The 21,362-nt window shown below is 42.6% G+C and overlaps 1 protein-coding gene across 4 annotated transcripts in view; it reads left to right on the forward strand.

Annotated features, from left to right (window-relative positions):
- The window catches only part of zfhx4 (zinc finger homeobox 4), an 82,743-nt gene extending 62,740 nt beyond the window's left edge, over window positions 1–20,003 (forward strand). For all 4 annotated transcript variants that reach the window (XM_044041267.1, XM_044041258.1, XM_044041276.1 and 1 more), the window contains exons 7-12: window positions 941–1,039; window positions 7,806–7,939; window positions 9,122–9,322; window positions 9,482–9,602; window positions 9,734–15,124; window positions 15,643–20,003. In XM_044041267.1, the coding sequence (XP_043897202.1) occupies window positions 941–1,039; window positions 7,806–7,939; window positions 9,122–9,322; window positions 9,482–9,602; window positions 9,734–15,124; window positions 15,643–17,207 (7,511 nt within the window). In that variant the 3' untranslated portion in view covers window positions 17,208–20,003. The remainder of the gene's footprint in view (window positions 1–940; window positions 1,040–7,805; window positions 7,940–9,121; window positions 9,323–9,481; window positions 9,603–9,733; window positions 15,125–15,642) is intronic.
- Window positions 20,004–21,362: the final 1,359 nt, after the last annotated feature.

Here is a 21,362-nt window from a genome sequence, read left to right on the forward strand (position 1 = left end):
GGCGACACATATATACACACACACATACACACTTGTACAAATACTCTCTCTCTCTCTCTCTCTCTCTCACTCACACACACACACACACACACACTCTTTAATCCACTGGCAGAACACTGCAGATACACAGAATTATCAAACAAGGGGTTGAACTCTCAGAGATGGGCAAGCTAATCTGCTAATAGTACAGAGCTGCATGTGCAAGTGTTGATTTGTGTGTGTGTGCTTGCACACAAACATACACAATATCTACATATCTATACACATTGATACATAGACTCATTATTACACACTATTTATAGTGCATATTTATGTAGAGAGCAGAACGTGTGATGTAGGCTGTACAATAATGTTAGTGGTGAAAAATAGGTAGCTTTTTCATCATTTACATTTTTACATTACAACAACATCATTACTGTTTCCTGACGATGATAGAACAGGGCAGACTTTAACATTTGTTTAGACTAGTAATTCTAGTTTCTGAAGAAGAAGAAGAAGAAGCGACCATAACCAGTAAAACAGCTTCCCACGGGGGACATATTTAGTTTTCACACAACTGCCCCGCTTTCACGCCATGGGCGTATTACGTTTCACCCGCCAGAAGTGGCGCGACGGGGCTATTTTAACAAAACATTTGTTCAAGTCACCAGAAGCACTATTTGCTGGTGCGATTCACTGTCCAGCAGGATGAAGTTGACGTTTGTGTGGGGGGAATAAAGGGGGGTTATGAGGATTAACTGTACATGTACAAACGGGAATATTGTCAAACTGGCTCTAATGTGCTACAGCTATAGCTGACAAAAACATCTGCTCTAATTCCCAACTTAAGCATGATGGGAGTTTTGTCTTTCACGTCGCTCGCCAGCAAATGACTATGTATTTAAGGAGCATTGTGGGTAATGTAGTATTTATTTATTTTTTTTATTCTGTGCATTTTCAGAGGAGACTGCTGATGATGGTGAGAGACCTCCTCGCTCCTCCTCCAGGCACGGGATCAACCTCGCTGAGCGAGAGGTGACTGACAGCCGGAGAACTGACCGTAAGTCCACACATACACGACGCCTATGAACCATAAGCATCCTTTCTTTTCAGAGCCGCGTCTCTTTCTTTCTTTCTTTCTTTCTTTCTTTCCTTCTTTCTCTCTCCCCCAGATAAGTCTAACATGTGTGTGTAACATGTGAAGGCTGCTGACTAGCCTCCATGTGACCTGCTTTAATCGTTTCCATCTGACAGAAAAAGAAAAAGAGAACGAGAGAGACAGGGCGAAGAGACAGTGGGAGAGAAGGAAAGAGGGAAAAACCAGAGAGAGAGAGAGAGAGAAAGAGAGAGGGATAAGTTGAGTGTTGTGGATAATACCAGGCAATGTCCAGGCCCCAGATTATTTTTTAATCAAATCAGTTTGCGTGCTTGTAATTTATAAGCGCCTTGCATTAATCTTTTCTCGTTCTTGTGCCCTCTCCGATGACATATTAATTTTTCATAAGCACAGGATTAGATGTATATGTTTTTCTAATATTGCACCACATCCCGGCAACCTTTAAATTAGTTTTTTTTTCCGCCTGTCCCTTCATTTTTCACTTTCTCTCCTGTTTTTCTCTGGCTCTGTGTCTCCCTTTAATTGTTGTCCAATCTGTGACCCCATCGCCGGGCCTTACCTGGTATAGAAAAAAAGAGCAAGCAAAGAGGAAAAGGAAGGGAGAAGGAATTGTTGTTATTTGTTTGAGAGAATAGCAACGTTGTAAGCAGAGGAGGGACAACAATCTGTACAAGACGGCTTGGTGTTTTTGTTATTTTTTGGGCGAGGAAGCGAGCACATAATGCCTCTGCTGCCAGGCTGTGGTTGGGATAGCCCTGGCTTTGTTAGATTTGATTTACCCAAATAAGAATTCATATGATCTTTTTATGTATGAGATGGAAATCCACGGCTGGGGATGAATATTGCATGGGGTCTCTCTCTCTCTCTCTCTCTCTCTCTCTCTCTCGTCACTTTTTTCTCTGTCATTGCATGGGCTTTTCTCTCTCTCTGTCTCTCTCTGCCGTCCCCCCTCCACCCCCCACTAATATCTCCCCGCCTCTTTCTGTGTTTACCCCTCCACACCCATTCTAACCCCAACTCTCTCTCACACACACACACCTTCCAACTCCAACCCTCTATCCATCTCAGACTCCCCCTCCCCACCACCACACCTCCTCGTCCTACCATGCCATACCTAGCTCCATAATGTGAGGCTCAATGAGGCAGAAGGAGAGCTGAGTGAGGCTGGGGCCTATTAGTTTAGCTAGTCATCTATCTTTCAGCTCTATCTCTCTGACAGGCCTGTCTGACGGACTGGCGGAGAACCACCATCCATGCATTTACTGCCGCATATTACCACCGGTGTCATTTAACACCACCATGCACAAGCAAAAAAAATAGAAAAAAAATCTTAAAAGTGTGCTTGCGTATGTACATGTACGTTTAGTTTATTAGATGTCAGACACTGTATGCCTTTATTTATTATTTTAACATATCATTTGTTCGACAAACCACGTTGGGGTCCTAGTTTGGCGAGGATTCCACATGTATTGTTGTCAATGGTGTTTTATTTTTGCATTTGGATTAAAGGCGGTTTGAAAAAAGTCAAATGCAGAAGGGGACTCTGGTGTGTCAGTATCATCAGAGGCAGGGCCTTCATTTTCTCTTCTTCCAGCTTAATCTGGTAAGATTTAGCATCTCTTTCCTCAGCCCCAAATCTCTGGCAGCCTTGAAATGTTCCGACGTGTGTGTGTGTGTGTATCTCTAGGGAAGGGATTACAGTGTGACCAAGTGAGCAGTATGTTTGCGCACTTCATCTCCAAGACCAAGATCCCTTAAACAAAGAGGGGCAGATAGATAGAGAGAGGAAGAGAGAGACAGAGGTGAAAGAGAGATGGGGGGGAGGGGAGAAGGAAAGGCCATAGGATTTTTTTTCTCCCCCCCCTTTGCTTCATTTACAATGTCTTTTTTAATCCCATGTTACTTTAGATTAATTATAATCCATGTTACATGGCCATGCAAATGCCTCCTATGTGGATTACTTCCACACAGCTTTGTATGTGTGCACTGTAGATGGCGCATGTCGTCACCATGGCTCAGGGGCTAAAGCTAAACAATGGCCCTGTCTTGGAAAATGAGCTTGTGAGTCAACCTCACAGATCGCTATCACCTTTGAAATAGCAACATGAAAAGGACTAATAATAATAATAACAATTTTGCTTTGCCAAACTGGAAGAGCACGCAAACGGAATGAGATGTTAAATATTCCATATTGTGCTTGTTCACATTCATAATGTTTCTCTTCTCTTTCTATTTGCATACATCTCACAAATTTGCCCAATATGAGATGAGAGTTTTGCCTCTTTGTTTTTTTTCTCTCTCCCTAGGATGAGATTAAAATACATTAAACATATTAGCATTTTTAATTATGAGCCTGCAGCAATGCCTTTGTGCATGTATGTGTTCTTAGCGTAATGACAGCTTGTTGAATGTCTCGGGCGATTTGTCAAATGTGACAAGGCCATGCTCGTATTTATCTCTCATGAGTACAGCAGCGGGAGATGGAGGAGGAAGGAAGGAAGGGTTGTCATTAAAAAATCAAAAACTACAAGGCAGCTGTTGTTTTACAGTTTTCCTCTCTTCCTCTCCGTCTGACTATCTACCTCTCTCCATCCTATTCCATTCCTCCGTTTCTCTTTCTCTCAAGGCCTTTCTCAAAGCAGACACACCCAGCTCTGTCACGGGTTGTAACTCTGTTTGTAGTCACACTCTCAGCTGAATGAAGCTCCCTTTTTAAGGTGTAGGATATAAATACAGTGACATGCTTCAGGATGAACTCCCCTATTCAGCACAAACGGGAACTGTTGTAAATGTCCGTAACCATGGCTACTCCAAAATAAAACACACTCACTCACAAGTCCATTTCTTTTTGTGTACACGTCATCTTGCACCACTACACTTTAAAATCAAAATAACTTCTTAAACTGTGTAGTCAGAAGAGCTGCAACTCCAGTCAAAGATTGCATATGAAACTCGCTCAGTACGTAACATTTGTGCGTCGTTTGTTGCGTAATCAACAACACACTGGCGTTGCATGTGATCCTTAAGTCTGCACTGATGGACACTCACTGTAGCAAGGTTTTATAACCCACTTCCACTCCCCGATAATTGGTTTGGGATGGCACTTAAAGTGGTGGACCTTGTCCATGATCGCAAAAACGTAGTGGAAGTGGGTAGGAAGAGGTTTGTAGGGGGTGGACTGAAAAATCTCCTCTCTGTATCTCACTGTCTCTCTCTCCTTCTGTCCTCTCTGTCTCTCTCGCTCTCTCTCTACCTCCCTCCGGCTAGATCTGGACCTGCTGAGTGCTTCAGTGGGAGTTTGGGGTTCAGAGTGTGTTGCTGTAATGTTATCAGGTGACCGGGGGTCAGCCTAATGCGTAACCTCAGAGCACCAGGCCAGTAAATCATGCTGGCCGGCCCACCCTGGCCTGTTTTGGCCAGCTCTCCTTTCTAGATTTACTGCTCCGTAACCTTAGCCAGTCTGCCACAGCTCAGGACAGCTAAATTGAATACTAAATCCAAGCTGCTGCCACCCAGCCTGCTCCCTCTTAATTGACAGTCCCCCACCACCACCACCACCACCACCACCACTCTCTGCTCTGTATTTGTGGGTGTTTTTTTTATTATTATTATTATTTTCATGAAATGAAATGTCAGGAATGAAATCTACTTGTTTTGCAGCTTGTACAAGAGAAAAGAAGGAAAAAGAAAAAGGGATTGTATTAGGTACAGTGTGATTATTTTGAAAGCCCGCTCCAAGACGTCATCACTGATGAGGTAGTTCATTTCATTTGAAGTCGTCGTCTGAGAGATATAAGGATTCAATTATGTGTGTTTGTGTGGTAATATATATATATACGCGCGGTGCAGTTTGCACAAAATGTGTCGCCCTTTCCGACACAAAAGGGCAGATTCAAAAATAGATAGACGGGAAAAGCATTAGCTGCAATGTCGGTCCGTTTTGCCTTTTGAGGAACAATATGAGACAGAAATATCCTGAGGTGTTCAGAGCTATGTGCTTCTGTGTCCTTCTCTAGCTTTTTTTTTTTCCTGCTTATTCTTCCCCCTCTGTCTCTATGCCTCTCCCTCCATTGTGCTGTACTTCTCTCCATCTGAGCGCCCACATGCATGTATATGTGTGCGCGTATACGCGGCTCCCTAAACATCATTGACAGTTGCAAATAAAGATGGGTGGTGAGTGTGCCGCTTTCTTCCCCCACAATGCAAAAGGGGTTGAATGTCATAAATCACCTTTTGATTTATCTAATCAAGCAAGGTCCTGCTGCATGCAGACATTTGTCACTGGTGGAGTGGGGTTGGTGGTGTCAGGTTTATTCTGGCCCTCCGCTTCACTGGGCTGCAGCTGGTGGAGCCCACATAAGTTTCGAGGGATGGGGGTAAAAAGAAAAAAGGACACAGTCATTAAGTGTCGGGTGCAGACTCAGAGACAAAGGAAAATGAAAGTCTACTGAGGTGTCTTGTTCTCTGTCCCGCTCTCTCCCATTATGTCTCTGTAATTATTTCACTTATTAAGGGCAAGAGTATGACTTTGGTTAGAAACTGCAGGTAGTTTTGATATTTAAATTTTTCCTCTCTTAACTTTATATGTTTAGATTGGATTGTGCTAGCTATTACAGGCAATTACATTACATACAATTTTGAATGCAATTAAATGCCCCCAAAATAGCTTTATTATTCACACACACACAGGATTTGCCTTTAAAAGGGTTCATGGACTAGAATTGCTCTCTCAACATTCAGGACTAACCAACTGTTCTTCTATTTCTGGGTGTTTTAAGTGCTGATAAAAGCACCAGGTCGAAGACGACTCTGCACCAGAAGGACGTATCTCCATGTTGCACACACACATAACATTAACGCACACACTACACAAATACACTTACATTCAAAATGACAGTAATCAATGGTGATGTGTGGGCTCTTTCCCAGCCACATTGTAAATGTATTTGCAGTCTCTTGTCCGACAATCGCCTCATCTCCTTTTGCAGGGATGTAATTTAGTTGCAAATTGAGTGGAAGATGGAGGCAAAAATTGAAAGTTGAAATTAGAAATGGTCATAATAAATTTGGGAGGCGGGCGCAGGCTCTGGAAAGGTCAGGTGATATGACAGGTGCTCGCAGCCTGGACCAATCTGAGCAGTGGTGTATCAGTGGCTGTCATGAGGTCCACGATGCACACACACACACACACACACACATATATATGCACAGAGACACCCACCCCGAGCCCTGCAGGGGCCATCACAGGCAGAGGAAGACAAGATTACCTCGCTTTTTTTGAGCTGCAGAGCAATTCTCGGATGTTCTTGGAAATTCACATTGTGATCATGTGCCCCCCACACACACACACACTTTCTTTCTTCCTTCCTTTCTTGCCCCCCGCCCCCTCTCTCCCTTGTCACTTTCCTTGACAGGCCAATATTTCAGGCTCCAGATATAGGGGATTACAAATAAAATAAGTGGAACGCCTACTTAATGCAACAGAATTAAAATGCATGAACAGGCCAGAGGAATTGATATGCACCCAATACAAACACAAGCCATGAAATAATATGAAATACAAAATGTTTTTTTTCAACCCCCTCTCCATGTATCGGTGCTTTGATTTCCCTTTTTTTCTATTTGTGCATCTAGCGTGAAGCGTTGATTCGCAAGAGTGAGGCTCGCATATTGCCTTCAGTGACCAGACAAGGGAGGGGAGGCAAGAAAGGGAGGAGGGGGAGGGGGGCTGATGGCTTAGGGAGAGAGGGAGGAAGAGAGCAAGCGAGCAGGAGGGAAACAGGGAGTGAGAGTTGCTGTTGTTGTGTCTTTGTGTGGGTAAATTGCAGTGGCAGGAGTACAGCACAGCCCGCATGGCTTGTATCTTAGGATGAAGCTAATGAAAGATTTATCAGCGGCTGCAGCATTTATACAACCAGAGGCTGATCTCTCCACATTGAGCCCTGCTGTTAACGTCACACACGCTTACACACACACGAACGTACACATACAAATAGACACACACACACACACACACACACACACACGTAGTGTTGCTACTGTACCACCAGCCGTGACCAAGCCCCGGAAATTTAGCATCTTGTACAGACAGAGGAGTTGTTGAGGCAGCTGGGGAAATGTATATGAACTAATGAAGTGTATAATATTACCATAACATTTAATGTATGTCGTGCTGTGATAATGAGCCTGCCTGAGTTTTCTCCATTTCACATTTCCTCAGGGCAAAAACACATCATTGTTCATGAATGTGAATAATACAGTCTGTTCTTGTATCCATGCTTATGTTGTCTTGTCACCAAATCTTTTTTTTTTAATTATCACCTATGTCCCATTGAATATTAATTTGGTACACTTGTTAGTCCCTATTATGTTTTGCCAATCTTCTTTTGACCACTTTGTGATCTAAAATAGAAGATATTTGAATTTATTATTTATCAATCCCAGTGCTGTACACTTCATGTATACAATACTGTAATAATTATGTGTACTTAATATGTGCTTCATTAGGATTTTGAATTGTTCATAGGGTTCAGTCACTTGTTTCAAATTGTGCATTTAGATGTGTTTTAAAAAACGTTGAAGCACACATTACACAAATGCAGACAGAATAGAAATAATAACTGATTAATTCATGAGCAGTATTAATTTTTAATGCTTTTATTCTCCATCTGTCTTCTCTTGCTCTCTCTCCCCTTTTACCACCTGCCAGGAGTGATTGCCATGTCCAATGAGGTTGCCGGACCGAACGCTATGGTTAAACATTCCCTGCCACCAGATCGACAAATTGAAAGCCCACCCAAACGGCCCAAGTCTGCAGAGGGGAAGACATCTGCCAATGAGCAGGTACAGCTTTACAGTACATTAAAGATAAATTGCCCTGCAAACACTTTTGAAAGTGTTATTGGTGTCGTTCCAAACGACACAAGAAAATGTCAAGTTGCAGTCGGGGGTTTATTATGAACCTCCAACAGTTTTTACCTTGCTGGAGAACAAGTGTATAGCTTTTACTGCTTAGTGTGCATATATTTACCATGGACATCTGACAGTTCATTTTTCAAAATACATGTTGGAATTTGAAGGAACTGAAGGCTAATAGCTAATGAGATGGGTTCTTCATATGCGTTAATTAAATCCCACCTTTGCTGTCACTGTGGGATGAGCTAATGTGAAGAACTGTAAGATGCAGAAATGCTAAGCTAAGCATTAAGCAAGTGCTGAAGCCAGCTTTCCATCAAAGAGTTAAATGCAGCCCAACATTCCCTCCCTGACAGAGCTTTTTAGCATCAAGCGCAGGAGGCTGGTCTTTGTGTTCTTAAGTGGAATACCTGCACGAGCCTTAAGGCTCCCTCCCGTGCTTCTTTTCCCCCTTTTGCATCTCTTTAAATTATATGTGTTTTTAAATTAGATTATGAAGTATTAGCTTGTCTGGTTCTGGGCCCTGCAAGGAGGGAGGACTTAGTCATTTCAGAAATGGATTCTATTAAGACAGGTGGTGGGGAGGCAGCTATGTTCAGAGTACTCCCTGTAATGAGGGCAAGATGTAGCTTGGGAGAGTACACACCTTTGTCATCTGTAATCTCCTGATTAGAAATTCTGGGCAATCGTGTTTTCTGTTAATAAAATTGTATGAGATGAGACTTAAGTGAATTACATGAAACATGGTTGATCACCATTTTCTGTTTAAAGGTGGGCATGGGTGCAGGTGGGGAAGGGTGAGGAATGGGGAAAACCCTGTAAAGATTCAATTTATTTTTCTAATATGTGGTTATTTTCAACCATAATGGTCGAGGAGAGATGATTCTTGGACATCTTTATCAAACCCTTGTGTGTTTTTAAAAAAAGTGTGGTCATTTCTTTTGTGGATATCTGGCTATACTAATATCTGTATAGAGCAAGAGTGATACCCATTAAGAATTTCAACTTGGTTAACTGAATCACAAGTGATGTACCTTTTTTTAATATCATTGTATCTCCACTACATATGTAGATATTTATTATACCATATTGTTTTTTTCTCATTTAAAGCTTCAGCAGTGTCCATATTGCAACTATAGCAGTAAAGATGCCAATCGTATGCAGCTCCATGTGATGTCACAGCATTCCATGCAGCCAGTGATCCGCTGCCCACTGTGCCAGGATGTCCTGAGCAACAAGATTCATCTGCAGCTGCATCTCACACACCTTCACAGTGTGGCTCCAGATTGTGTGGAAAAGCTTATTCTCACTGTATGTAAAAGTTATGATTCTAAGAAAATATCATTATTTTGTACGTGTGCATACATTTGCTTACTTGACAAAGCATATATTTTGTATTTTGAAAATGCATTACAATGAGCTTGATGTATTTTTTTAATTATACTGAAATAATCGGTTTGTTCTTGATAGGTTATTGGACCTGACACAGCAACACCAAATAATATAATGCATCCCCATACTGGACAAGACAAAGGCCCATCTCCAATGGATTCCTCTACCTCTCTTACTGATAGGTGTGGAAAATCTCAAGGTGAGCAGGATATAGCACCTGAATACAATTATCTCTGTTATTAATTGCTGGCCAAGACACATTATTTTCATTTAACATAAAGCAGGTAATTATGTAGTATATTGTACTTCATACTGTATATCTCTTTTTAGGAAGCATCTCAAAGGATGAGCTGACCAATCAAGACAAGAATGAATTGGACCTGCACGGTGAAGAACTCAAGCCCCCAAAGGAGGCCTCAGAGGCCCCAGAGTGGAAGCGAGCCAGTGGATTAGGACAAGATAGCAAGTCCCCTGATACCCTACAAGACCATCTCAGTGAGCTCCAAAGACTCCAACAGCAACAACAGCAGCTCTCCGTATCTGATCGTCATGTCTACAAGTATCGTTGCAACCACTGCAGCTTGGCCTTCAAGACAATGCAGAAGCTTCAGATACATTCCCAGTACCATGCCATCAGAGCAGCCACAATGTGCAGCCTTTGCCAGCGCAGCTTCAGGACATTCCTGGCCCTCAAGAAGCATTTGGAAAATGGTCATCCTGAACTTAGTGAGGCTGAAGTGCAGCAATTAATAGGAAATCTCCCAATGAATGGAGATATAACTGAGAGTGAGGCCAGGGCCTTGGAAGAAGCTCAGGCCTTCGAACATGACTTAGACAAAGATGATGAAATTGACCAGGAAGAGAAGCCTAGTCCTACAGGAAGTGACAGTAGCTCCCTGCTCGATGACATGGGAGCAGAACCAAAACGAACCCTACCCTTTAGAAAAGGTCCCAATTTTACAATGGAGAAATTTTTGGATCCTTCCAGGCCTTACAAGTGCACAGTATGCAAGGAGTCCTTCACCCAAAAGAACATCTTACTTGTTCACTATAATTCCGTGTCCCACCTGCATAAATTAAAGAAGGTACTTCAAGAAGCTTCAAGCCCAGTCCCACAAGAGACAAGCAACAACACTGACAACAAACCATTCAAATGCAATGTTTGCAATGTTGCGTACAGCCAAAGTTCAACTCTTGAAATTCACATGAGGTCAGTACTCCACCAGACCAAAGCAAGAACAACCAAACCTGAAAGCAGCAGCAGCAGCAGCAGTATCTCTGGTGCTAGTGGTCCAGTACCTGCAAAAAGTCCTGCACCAAGTTCACAAGGGAACAACAGCAACTCCGATACTGCTAGAAGTGTAACACCCTCTGCTAACAAAGAAAACACTGTGGATCCCAAAGAAGCTAACAGCAGCAACAACAGTAAACAAACAACTACTACTGACCATGTGTCCGCACAAGCAAGCAGCCACCAGTCAGCTCAGTCCTCAGCTCAACTGCAACTGCAGCTTCAACATGAACTCCAACAACAAGCTGCATTCTTCCAGCCTCAGTTTCTTAATCCAGCGTTTTTCCCCCATTTTCCAATGACCCCAGAAGCACTGCTACAATTTCAACAGCCCCAGTTCCTTTTCCCCTTTTACATCCCTGGAGCTGAGTTCAACCTGAGTCCAGAGCTTGCTCTGCACTCAGCAGCAGCTTTTGGAATGCCTGGCCTTACTGGATCATTTCTCGAAGACTTGAAGCAGCAGATGCAACAGCAGCACCAGCTGCAGCAGGCTCAGGCACAGCAACAGGCTCAACAACAACAGCAGCAGCAACAGCAAGCTGCTCAAACACAAATGCAGCAACATAAAAATCAGCAACTGCATAACCACAAACCCAAAATTGAGTCAAACTCCATCTCAGTTTCAGACATTCAGATGTCAAGAGAGGCAGAGGACGCTGTCGAAAAACAAGAACACAGAGCAAAGATGGAAAATGGAGGTGATGCAGTAAATGATGTAGGAAAAGACAACAAAGATTCTAAAAAGTCAAAGTTCTCAGAACCGTTGGTTCCACCACCACGTATTGTGTCAGGGGCCAGGGGCAATGCAGCCAAAGCATTGCTAGAGAATTTTGGTTTTGAATTAGTTATTCAGTACAATGAAAACAGACAAAAAAACCAAAAGAAGAACAAAGAAGGAGTTGAACAAACGGAACTGAATACTGATAAGCTTGAGTGTGGAATGTGTGGGAAGCTCTTCTCCAATATGCTTATTCTCAAAAGCCACCAGGAACATGTGCACAGTCACTTCTTTCCATATGTGGAGCTTGAAAAGTTTGCCCAGCAGTACAGAGAGGCTTATGACAAACTCTATCCAATAAACCCTGCTTCGCCTGAGCCTCCACCACCACCACCTCCTCCTCCTCCACCACCACCTCCTGCTCCTGCCCCAGTGACGGCTCCTCAGCCTCCTTCTACATCAATGACCAAGCCCCAAACCCCAGCAGCTTCACCAGTTCCTGTTCATCATCAGACTCCACACCAACCATCTCACCAGACACCACCATCCCAACCACCACCCCCTCCTCCACCACCCTCTGCCCCCCCTGCACCTCCCCAAGTACAACTTCCTGTTCCCTTAGATCTGCCTCTTTTCCCACCTCTAATGATGCAGTCTGTCCAGCACCCTGGCCTGCCACCTCAGTTGGCCCTCCAACTGCCTACCATGGACTCTCTTTCCACAGACCTTACACAGCTCTGTCAGCAACAATTGGGCCTTGATCCAAACTTTCTCCGTCAGTCTCAATTTAAGCGACCTCGTACTCGAATCACTGACGACCAGCTTAAGATCCTGCGTGCAAATTTTGACATCAACAATTCCCCCAATGAAGAGCAAATTCAAGAGATGTCCGAGAAATCTGGCTTACCCCAAAAAGTCATAAAGCACTGGTTCCGTAACACCCTCTTCAAAGAAAGGCAGCGGAGTAAAGACTCTCCCTACAATTTTAATATTCCTCCTATTACTACATTGGAGGATATTCGAATGGAGTCCCAGCTCAGTGGCCATGACTCTTACAGAACTGAGTCAGCCCTCAACAAGAGGTCTTCAAGAACCAGATTCACTGATTACCAGTTAAGGGTCCTTCAAGATTTCTTTGACACTAATGCCTATCCAAAGGATGATGAGATTGAGCAGCTTTCCACCGTGCTTAACCTACCAACCCGAGTCATTGTGGTGTGGTTCCAGAATGCCAGACAGAAAGCCCGCAAAACCTATGAGAACCAGGCAGACTCTAAAGATAATGAGAAAAAAGAGCTAACCAATGAGCGATACATCAGAACCAGCAACATGCAGTACCAGTGCAAAAAATGTAACATTGTGTTCCCACGCATCTTTGACCTTATTACTCACCAGAAAAAACTGTGTTATAAAGATGAAGATGAAGAATGCAATGAGTACAGCACCTGTGACGAATACTTAGATTCTTATGAGCATGGTCTAGGTAAGATGAACCAACCTTTGGATCTACCTAAACAGTCCCAAACAAGTACTGCCACCAGTTCTGGCTCCAGCTCTCCTGTGATGGCTTCTCCTCGTACCAGTATGGGGAAAACTTCTCCCAAGCCAGACATTAGCCCTGAGAATGAACTCAAACAAACTGAGACTGCCTCATCACCAGTGATCAAGTCACTACCAGAACCCAGACCATCTAAAGCTTGCACGCCTCAGCCACCACCACAGAAGGCTCCCCAGCCACAAATATCAAGACCCCATTCCCAGCCACAGGCAGCTGCAGTGCCCTCAAGTCCACTCTCCTTGGCCCTTTCCTCACTAACGAACAGTCTCCCCCACCAAATGCTTCAGTACCAGTGTGACCAGTGCAAGATTGCATTCCCTACTTTGGAGCTATGGCAGGAGCACCAGCACATGCATTTTTTGGCTGCCCAAAACCAGTTCCTTCACTCTCAGTTCATTGAAAGGCCAATTGACATGCCCTATATGATATTTGACCCTAACAATCCCTTGATGGCTAGTCAGCTATTATCTGGAGGCCTTTCCCAAATTACCTCTCAGGGTAGTGCTGGTTTGGCCTCTGCATCAGGCTCTGTATCAATGAAGAGGAAACTAGATGACAAGGAGGAAAGTGCTAATGATAAAGATGGTGGAAATAGCAGTGAAGAACAACACAGAGATAAACGTTTGAGAACCACCATTACACCAGAACAACTGGAGATTCTCTATGACAAATACCTACTTGACTCTAACCCAACAAGGAAGATGTTGGACCACATTGCACGAGAGGTTGGCTTGAAAAAGAGAGTTGTGCAAGTTTGGTTCCAAAACACTCGTGCAAGAGAGAGAAAAGGGCAGTTTAGAGCTATAGGGCCCTCCCAGACCCACAAAAAGTGCCCCTTTTGCAGAGCCCTGTTTAAGGCAAAATCTGCTCTAGATAGTCACATCCGATCTAGACACTGGCATGAAGCTAAGCAGGCAGGCTTTAGCTTACCACCAAGTCCACTGATGAATCAAGACAATGAAAGAGGAGAAAGCCCAAATAAGTATAGTTACTTTGACTTCCCACAGCTGCCTACCAAGACTGAGCCAAATGAGTATGAGCTGCCTACTGCATCCTCAACTCCACTCAAACCATCAGAGACACAATTAAAAAACTTCTTAAGCCCTTCATCCTTAAAAGCTGAAAACTGTGATGAAATTGAAGGGCCAAATTTAAATTCAGCAGAAGCTTCATCTTATGATCTCAGTAAGATGGACTTTGACGAGACATCATCAATTAACACAGCCATAAGTGATGCAACAACTGGAGATGAGTATAATAACAATGAGGTTGAGAGCCTCACTGCCAATGGAGGTGACAAGCTGAGTGACAGCAAGAGTGGCCTGGTGCCAAATTCTGATAGTGGCAGTGACCGATTCCAATTCAGCATGGTTAGCCCTGCCCTTAGTTTTTCTGGAAGAGACTGTGACTCTTATATGAGCTCCAGGGATGATGACATGGATGACCTCAATGACAGGAGTGAATCATCAAGCCTAGCCGATCCCAGTTCCCCTAGTCCCTTTGGGACAGGTAACCCGTTCGGCAAGAGTGGAAAAGGCAACAGTGGTGGAGACAGACCAGGCCACAAACGATTCAGGACACAGATGAGTAACCTGCAACTTAAAGTCCTTAAAGCCTGCTTTAGTGACTACCGCACTCCAACAATGCAAGAGTGTGAAATGCTGGGCAATGAGATTGGACTCCCAAAGCGTGTTGTCCAGGTGTGGTTCCAGAATGCCCGTGCTAAAGAAAAGAAGTTCAAAATTAACATCGGAAAGCCATTCATGATAAGTTCAGGCTCACCAGACGGTCCCAGGCCCGAGTGTACCTTGTGTGGTGTAAAGTACACAGCCCGGATGTCCATCCGAGACCATATTTTCTCTAAACAGCACATCGCCAAAGTGCAAGAAACCTTGGGAAACCAGGTGGATAGAGAAAAGGACTACCTAGCACCAACCACTGTCCGTCAGCTCATGGCGCAGCAAGAGCTCGACCGTATGAAGAAAGTTGGAGAGGGACTCAGCATGCAGCAACAGACTGCAGTGGACAACAGTAATGCACTTCATGGTCTCAGTCTACCTTCAGGCTACCCAGGGTTATCTGGCCTACCACCTGTGCTGCTTCCTGGGGTCAATGGGCCATCATCACTTCCTGTTTTCCCACCCAACACACCTGGTGAGTTAGTATGACGAATGGTTTAACAAATGTTGATAAAAAAAAAGAAAAAAAAGACAGACTCTAAGCTTTATGAACTGAGCTATATCATGCACTATTTTATTCTACTGTACTACTGGCTTTTCTGTATCACAGTGGTGTTTGTCAAAAAGTTTTATTTTTAAACTATTGGTGGGTGTTAGTGCATGTCTATTGTCAGCATCAGAGTTGACCTGCTAATTGATAATTCAGATATTTTTTACAACACATGTATCTTTATCATGGCTTTTGTCTTTGTTTTTCCCCTTATTGTATGTTTGTTATGTTTATATTGTAATACAGTATATTGGCAAAGTGAAATTATCATAATGCGCATGTGACAGTTTTGATCCATAACAAAATCTTGATAAGAGAGATAGTCAGCCAGTGACAAATTTAACATCTTTAACTTGCTTTAACTCAAACAGTTTTTCTTAGTGAATTGGAATTGACTATTTAAATATTGAATATTTCCATATTTATATACCACTGTATTTCAGCTTTAGCGTCTCCCGGTGCTGGCATGCTTGGGTTCCCTACACCAGCCACCCCCTCTCCTGCCATGTCTCTCAGCACTACCCCAACCAAGACTCTTCTGCAGACTCCTCCTCCACCTCCTCCTCCTCCTCCTCCTCCTCCCTCCACACCTTTGGCAGCAGTTAATCATACAGAGCAGCAAGGCAAAGACACAGAGAGAGACAGCAGCAAGAAACAAGGTGATAAGTCAACTCAGATGAAGGTGAAGGAACGAGAGAATGAGAGCGGCTCACCCCCTGAGACCCCTAGCATGGCCAAGATAAGGGAGAAACCATCTCCAGCTCAAGGGAAACCAGGAAATGAGACTCCACTGGATGCCGCACAGCTTCAGGCACTTCAAAATGCTCTTGCAGCAAGTGATCCCACTTCATTCTTTGGGGGGCAGTTCTTGCCCTATTTTCTTCCTGGATTCCCCAACTGCTTCTCTCCCCAACTTCCTAGAGGGGTCCAAACAGGGGGGTACTTCCCACCACTGTGTGGGATGGAAAGCCTGTTTCCATATGGCCCAGCAGCAGTCCCACAAGCTGCCATGGCAACTGGTCTCTCACCAACCGCTCTCCTGCAGCAGTACCAGCAGTCCCTTCAGGATTCACTGCAGAAACAACAGCAGCAGCAGCAGAAACAACTTGAGCAACAGCAGAAACAACAACAGCAGCAGCAGCAGCAGCAGCAGAAACCAACCCCTGTGAAGACACCCCAGCGCATAAAGAGCACCACCACCAACTTGTTCAAACCAAAAGATGCTATAGATGCTAAGGATGACACCAACAAAGGCTCTTCAATAGAAAGCACAAAAGAAGAACCCAAAATAGATACCAAAAGTAACATGGATTTACCAGAAGCTTTTATCGTACCATCTGTCAAGCATGAGTTTATATGCAGGAAGTGCCAGATGATTTTTGCTGACGAAGATTCAGTAGTGCGTCATCAGAAGTCCTTCTGTTACTTTGGACATCCTTTTACTGATCCGCAAGAGACAGTGCTTCGAAAGGCAGTGAGCAACTATACTTGTGTTGCCTGCAATGTGGTTGTTAACGGGAATGAAGCACTTGGCCAACACCTTCAGTCGAGCTTGCACAAAGAGAAAACAATCAAACAAGCAATGAGAAATGCCAAAGAGCATACTAGATTATTACCTCACTCTGTCTGCTCCCCTACTCCTAACACCACATCTACCTCGCAGTCTGCAGCTTCTTCTAATAACACCTTTCCTCATCTCTCTCGCTTGTCCATGAAGTCCTGGCCAAATGTCCTGTTCCAGGCCACCACAGCCCGGAAAGCTGCTTCCTCCTCCCCGTCTGCCTCTCCTCCTCCCCCCCTCTCCTCACCGTCAACGGTTACCTCAACTTCCTGCAGCACCTCAGGGGTTCCAACCTCACTACCCACCGAGAGTTGTTCAGATGAGTCTGACAATGAGCTAAGCCAGAAGCTGGATGATTTAGAAAATGCGTTGGAAGTCAAGGCTAAGCCGGCCTCTGGCCTAGACGCGAGCTTCAGTAGTATCAGAATGGATATGTTCAGTGTGTAGGAGTGTCAAAAGGATCCCTTGCTCAAAGAAAAAAATAAGACTTTTTAAACTGCAGTTCCAAAGTCTCTCTTAACCCAAAAAAAATTACAGTACCAAATGATTGACTCAGGATTGTTTTTCCCATATTGATATGCTGGCAAGATATTGATTGATTTTTGTTATGGACAGAACTGTTGCAGATGCTTGACTGAGCTTATATTGTATACAAAAACATGGAGTAGGAAAAAATCCCACAGGCTCCCTTGAGGAGCTTGTTTCAAGCCAAAAACTCTCACGATAGCAAATTGCACCTCAGCTGGATTGTTTTCCAAATGCTAGCATGTACTGTATGGGATGACGATCCAGAACCCTCAAAGAGAATCTCTCTTAGTTTAGATAGGTGTAATTCAGTAGCTTTAAATTCTCAGGTCAGAACATAACATTTCTCATTTGTTAAAGCAGCAACAAGCCTGGGTATACTTGGCTTATAACCAAAACATGTCAAGCTTTATCGGACGCATTTCCTTGATGTGTATAGAGTACCAAGAGACAATATTACTGTTACAATGGACGATGTGCATATCCTTTTAGTTTTGCCCTACAAAGACAGTATGGTTTTGCCACTGAGGGAATATAGAATGGTGAAGTAAATGTGTATGATGCCCCTGTGTTTGCCAGCTTGTATTTCAACAAGCTGTATCTATTTCCCACCCCGTTTTTTCCTTTTTTTCTTGTAGTATATACTAATCTGTGCCAACTCTTACCTTCTCACTTTTACCTCTGCTCACACCCTTTTCTGAAGAGGTAATAACTCTAGTTTTGATAGACTCTCTCGGATTATGTGAATATAACATTTTTCATTTGTGAATTGCTGTACTGTTACGGTACCTGCTTGTGTCTGGACTATAGTGCACTTATTTTGTTTTTGTTTGACTTTTTATTATTTGAGTAGGCCATTTGTTAATTTAATAGATTTTTTTTCCATTTGTATGTATGTATGTTTGTATTTTAATTATTATTTGTGTCTATTGCAGCAGCATATTTGTTACAGGATTGATGCCTAACAATCTAGAGACCTATTTAATTGGTGCATCCATGAAAGCAGTACTGTATACTTGAAAATGTTAAGGTACAAGTTGGTCACAATGTTAAAAAAAAAGAAAAAAAAAGGTATGATTATTTGCTATACGTTTGAAAATATGCTGCTTTAAAAGGGGGACAACAGCATTTGTGTTGTATATTAAAAACATTTTCATGTACTTGTAGGACTTAAAACAGTGTTACATGTATACACACGTTTATTGCATAGGTTAACGTCCTCCCATCAATTTCTCTGGGCACTTCTGATGATCTACAGTTTCAGTCAACATTTTTATTTTTCCACTTTCAGTGATTTCAACATTGCAAAGTATTACCTTACAAAGTTTGCTGCTACTGTGTAATGTTATTTTGCTTGCCATAAATTCTCTCAACTTTCTAACAGACGAAAATACTGATCCATTAATTGCTTTGCTTTGCTTTTTTTTGTTTTTTTTGTTTTGTTATTTTGCTGTGGAACTAAGAATGTGAAAGCTGTCAAAGGGTGTTCAATTTTTTACGAATCACTTTCTAGTTTGGTAACTGAAACCAATGTGATTCATTCCAAAGTAACAGAAGGCTATTTGTATGAAAGTAAAAGGCTTGTGAACAAAGAAAGCTAAGCTGTTGTACATATTCGTAGTTGGCTGTGCATGGTACAAATTTATTAATATGAAGAAATGCAAAAATGTATTGCTTTTGGTATTTCCTATTCTGAGATGAGCAAGTAGCATGTAATGCAACTGTTTGACAGGTTAAATCAAATCATGCTTAGTTATTGTTTCAAACAATGAAATCAAGTAACATTTCCTTTTATGTTTTATTATTGTAAAGGTGTTCCTTTTTTTTCCAAAGTTTTAAAGCAAAATGTCAGTTTTTAATTTTCTGCGTGAGCTTTTTAAATGTCATTTTTTGGATTTTTAGTATTTTAACATTTACTTTATTCCTGAAGACACTTTTCGATTGTGTTTCATAAGAGACATCCTGGCCTCCCAAGGTGCAATTCTGCCATTGTACAAAGATGAGCGACTGTCCTGATTCCAAAGGCTTTCACAACTCTGGCTTTTTTGCCTTTCCCTACTCTGTGGCTCAGCATTAAAAGACTGAACTGTCAGCTAGCATCATGTGCTAAGATGTTAGCATCAGACAGGACGCTTTCCACACCAAGGACTGGTAAAAGCTAACAAACCAACAAAAAGGATGGTCCAACAATATAACTGTACATAGATATTGCAACTGCACAGCAGCCAAAAAGAAAAAAAAAAAAGAACTTTTTAAAACAAATGGATGGATTGTGTCATGTTTGTGGGGACAGCCTTCAAAAGGTTGAAATTGGAATTGTTCTTCTGGATGTCAAAGGGATTTTCATGGCGCAATCATATCCTACACAATATGTACTCTTCAACATCTGGGTTACATAGGAAATGCACCCTGAGGTTTTAATAAGAAGAAGCCCCTATGGCTAAAACTTTAAATAAACTAAACCAAAAATGTTATTGATGTTTTATATATAGAGAGTAGTCGCATTAGTTTTTGTTACTGTACTGTTTGAGGTCTCAACTGTACCGTATCACGGTAATAACATGGTTTTGAAACCGTTTTTTTATTTTGTCACAGACCTGTTGTCATAGTTGAAATGACGTTTATTGTAGATGGTATTTGAACAACTTCTGGAAATAGTTCATCAAGTATGTTTGTTGCTCATTGTTGTGATACATTAAAAACTGTATCTGCAAACCAGTTTGATTCAATCACATGCTCTTTATTTATTCATCAGGTTGTTCGTGTTGTTGTCTCAGTCTCCCCAGCTTGTCTTCCTCACATTCCATACGTAATATTTTGCAATCGGTTTAAAATTATACAAAAAGATATAATCACATTTGGCTTTTAAAGGTTTTAAAAGTCATGCAGTGCTTACAATTTCATGAGCAAAATGTATTTTTTCATATTAAATCACAAGGATAACGTACAGTATATTGGCTTGAATGGCACCTGTTGACGATAGATCAGTGTGAGAGTGCATTGTCTTTCAACTTGATTATACTGACGCTTAATCCCATGTTGCCTCTGACAACTGTGCTGGCAGTGTGCGAATGGGAATGAAAGATTTGTGATAGAAAATGTGCTGCACATACGTATGCATGTGTGAGTGAATGGCAAACTGAAAATTCTAATATAAAACAGCTTTGAGTGGTCATCAAGAATAGAAAGGCATTATATAAATACAAACCATTTAAAATGTGTATTTTTTTAAACTTTCAATTGTGTGTGTTAGCCAGTACACTCTGACCAAAAAGGTTCATACTATCTTCTTGGTAATATCGTTGAGCTTAACTAGAAAAATAAGTTTTTTTTTTGATTACCTTGACATGTTTCGACCACCTCTGAAAATAACAAACACCACCATCAACCGGGATCCTATCACACACCTGGGATGCTGTCCTCGACAGGATGTCAGGCAGCAGGGGGCGTAGTCATCCCCTGCTGTCTGACAAACCTGTATAAAACAGGAAGCAAGACATGTCACATGTAACATCACATGACCCTTCTGAGGAAGACCACAGGCAGTGGTCGAGGAAGCATGTCAAGGTCAGTCAGTCAGTCAGTCATCATCTACCGCTTTATCCTCAACCAGAGGGTCGCGGGGGGTGCCGTGCCAATCTCAGCTACATCGGACACACAGATAGAGACAAACAACCATTCACACTCACACTCACTCCTATGGTCAATTTAGAGTGTCCAATTCACCTAATCCCCACATTGCATGTTTTTGGACTGTGGGAGGAAGCCGGAGAACCCGGAGAGAACCCACGCACACACGGGGAGAACATGCAAACTCCTTGCAGAAAGGCCCTTGTTCCAACCGGGGCTCGAACCCGGGTGCTAACCACTACACCACCGTGTGGCCCCGCATGTCAAGGTAATGAAAAAAAATCTAATTTTTCTGTCTGACTGAACAAAACTTAAGCTCAATGACAGTTTTATTAGTATTGAATTTCCAATGCAGTTAGTTATGATGTTTAAAATGAAGCAAATAATTCACATTTATCAATCATTTTGGTTACATATTGTGTCAACAACCCTTTAATAACTCTCATG

This window comes from Solea senegalensis, linkage group LG1, assembly GCF_019176455.1.
Source record: "Solea senegalensis isolate Sse05_10M linkage group LG1, IFAPA_SoseM_1, whole genome shotgun sequence".
NCBI lineage: Eukaryota > Metazoa > Chordata > Actinopteri > Pleuronectiformes > Soleidae > Solea > Solea senegalensis.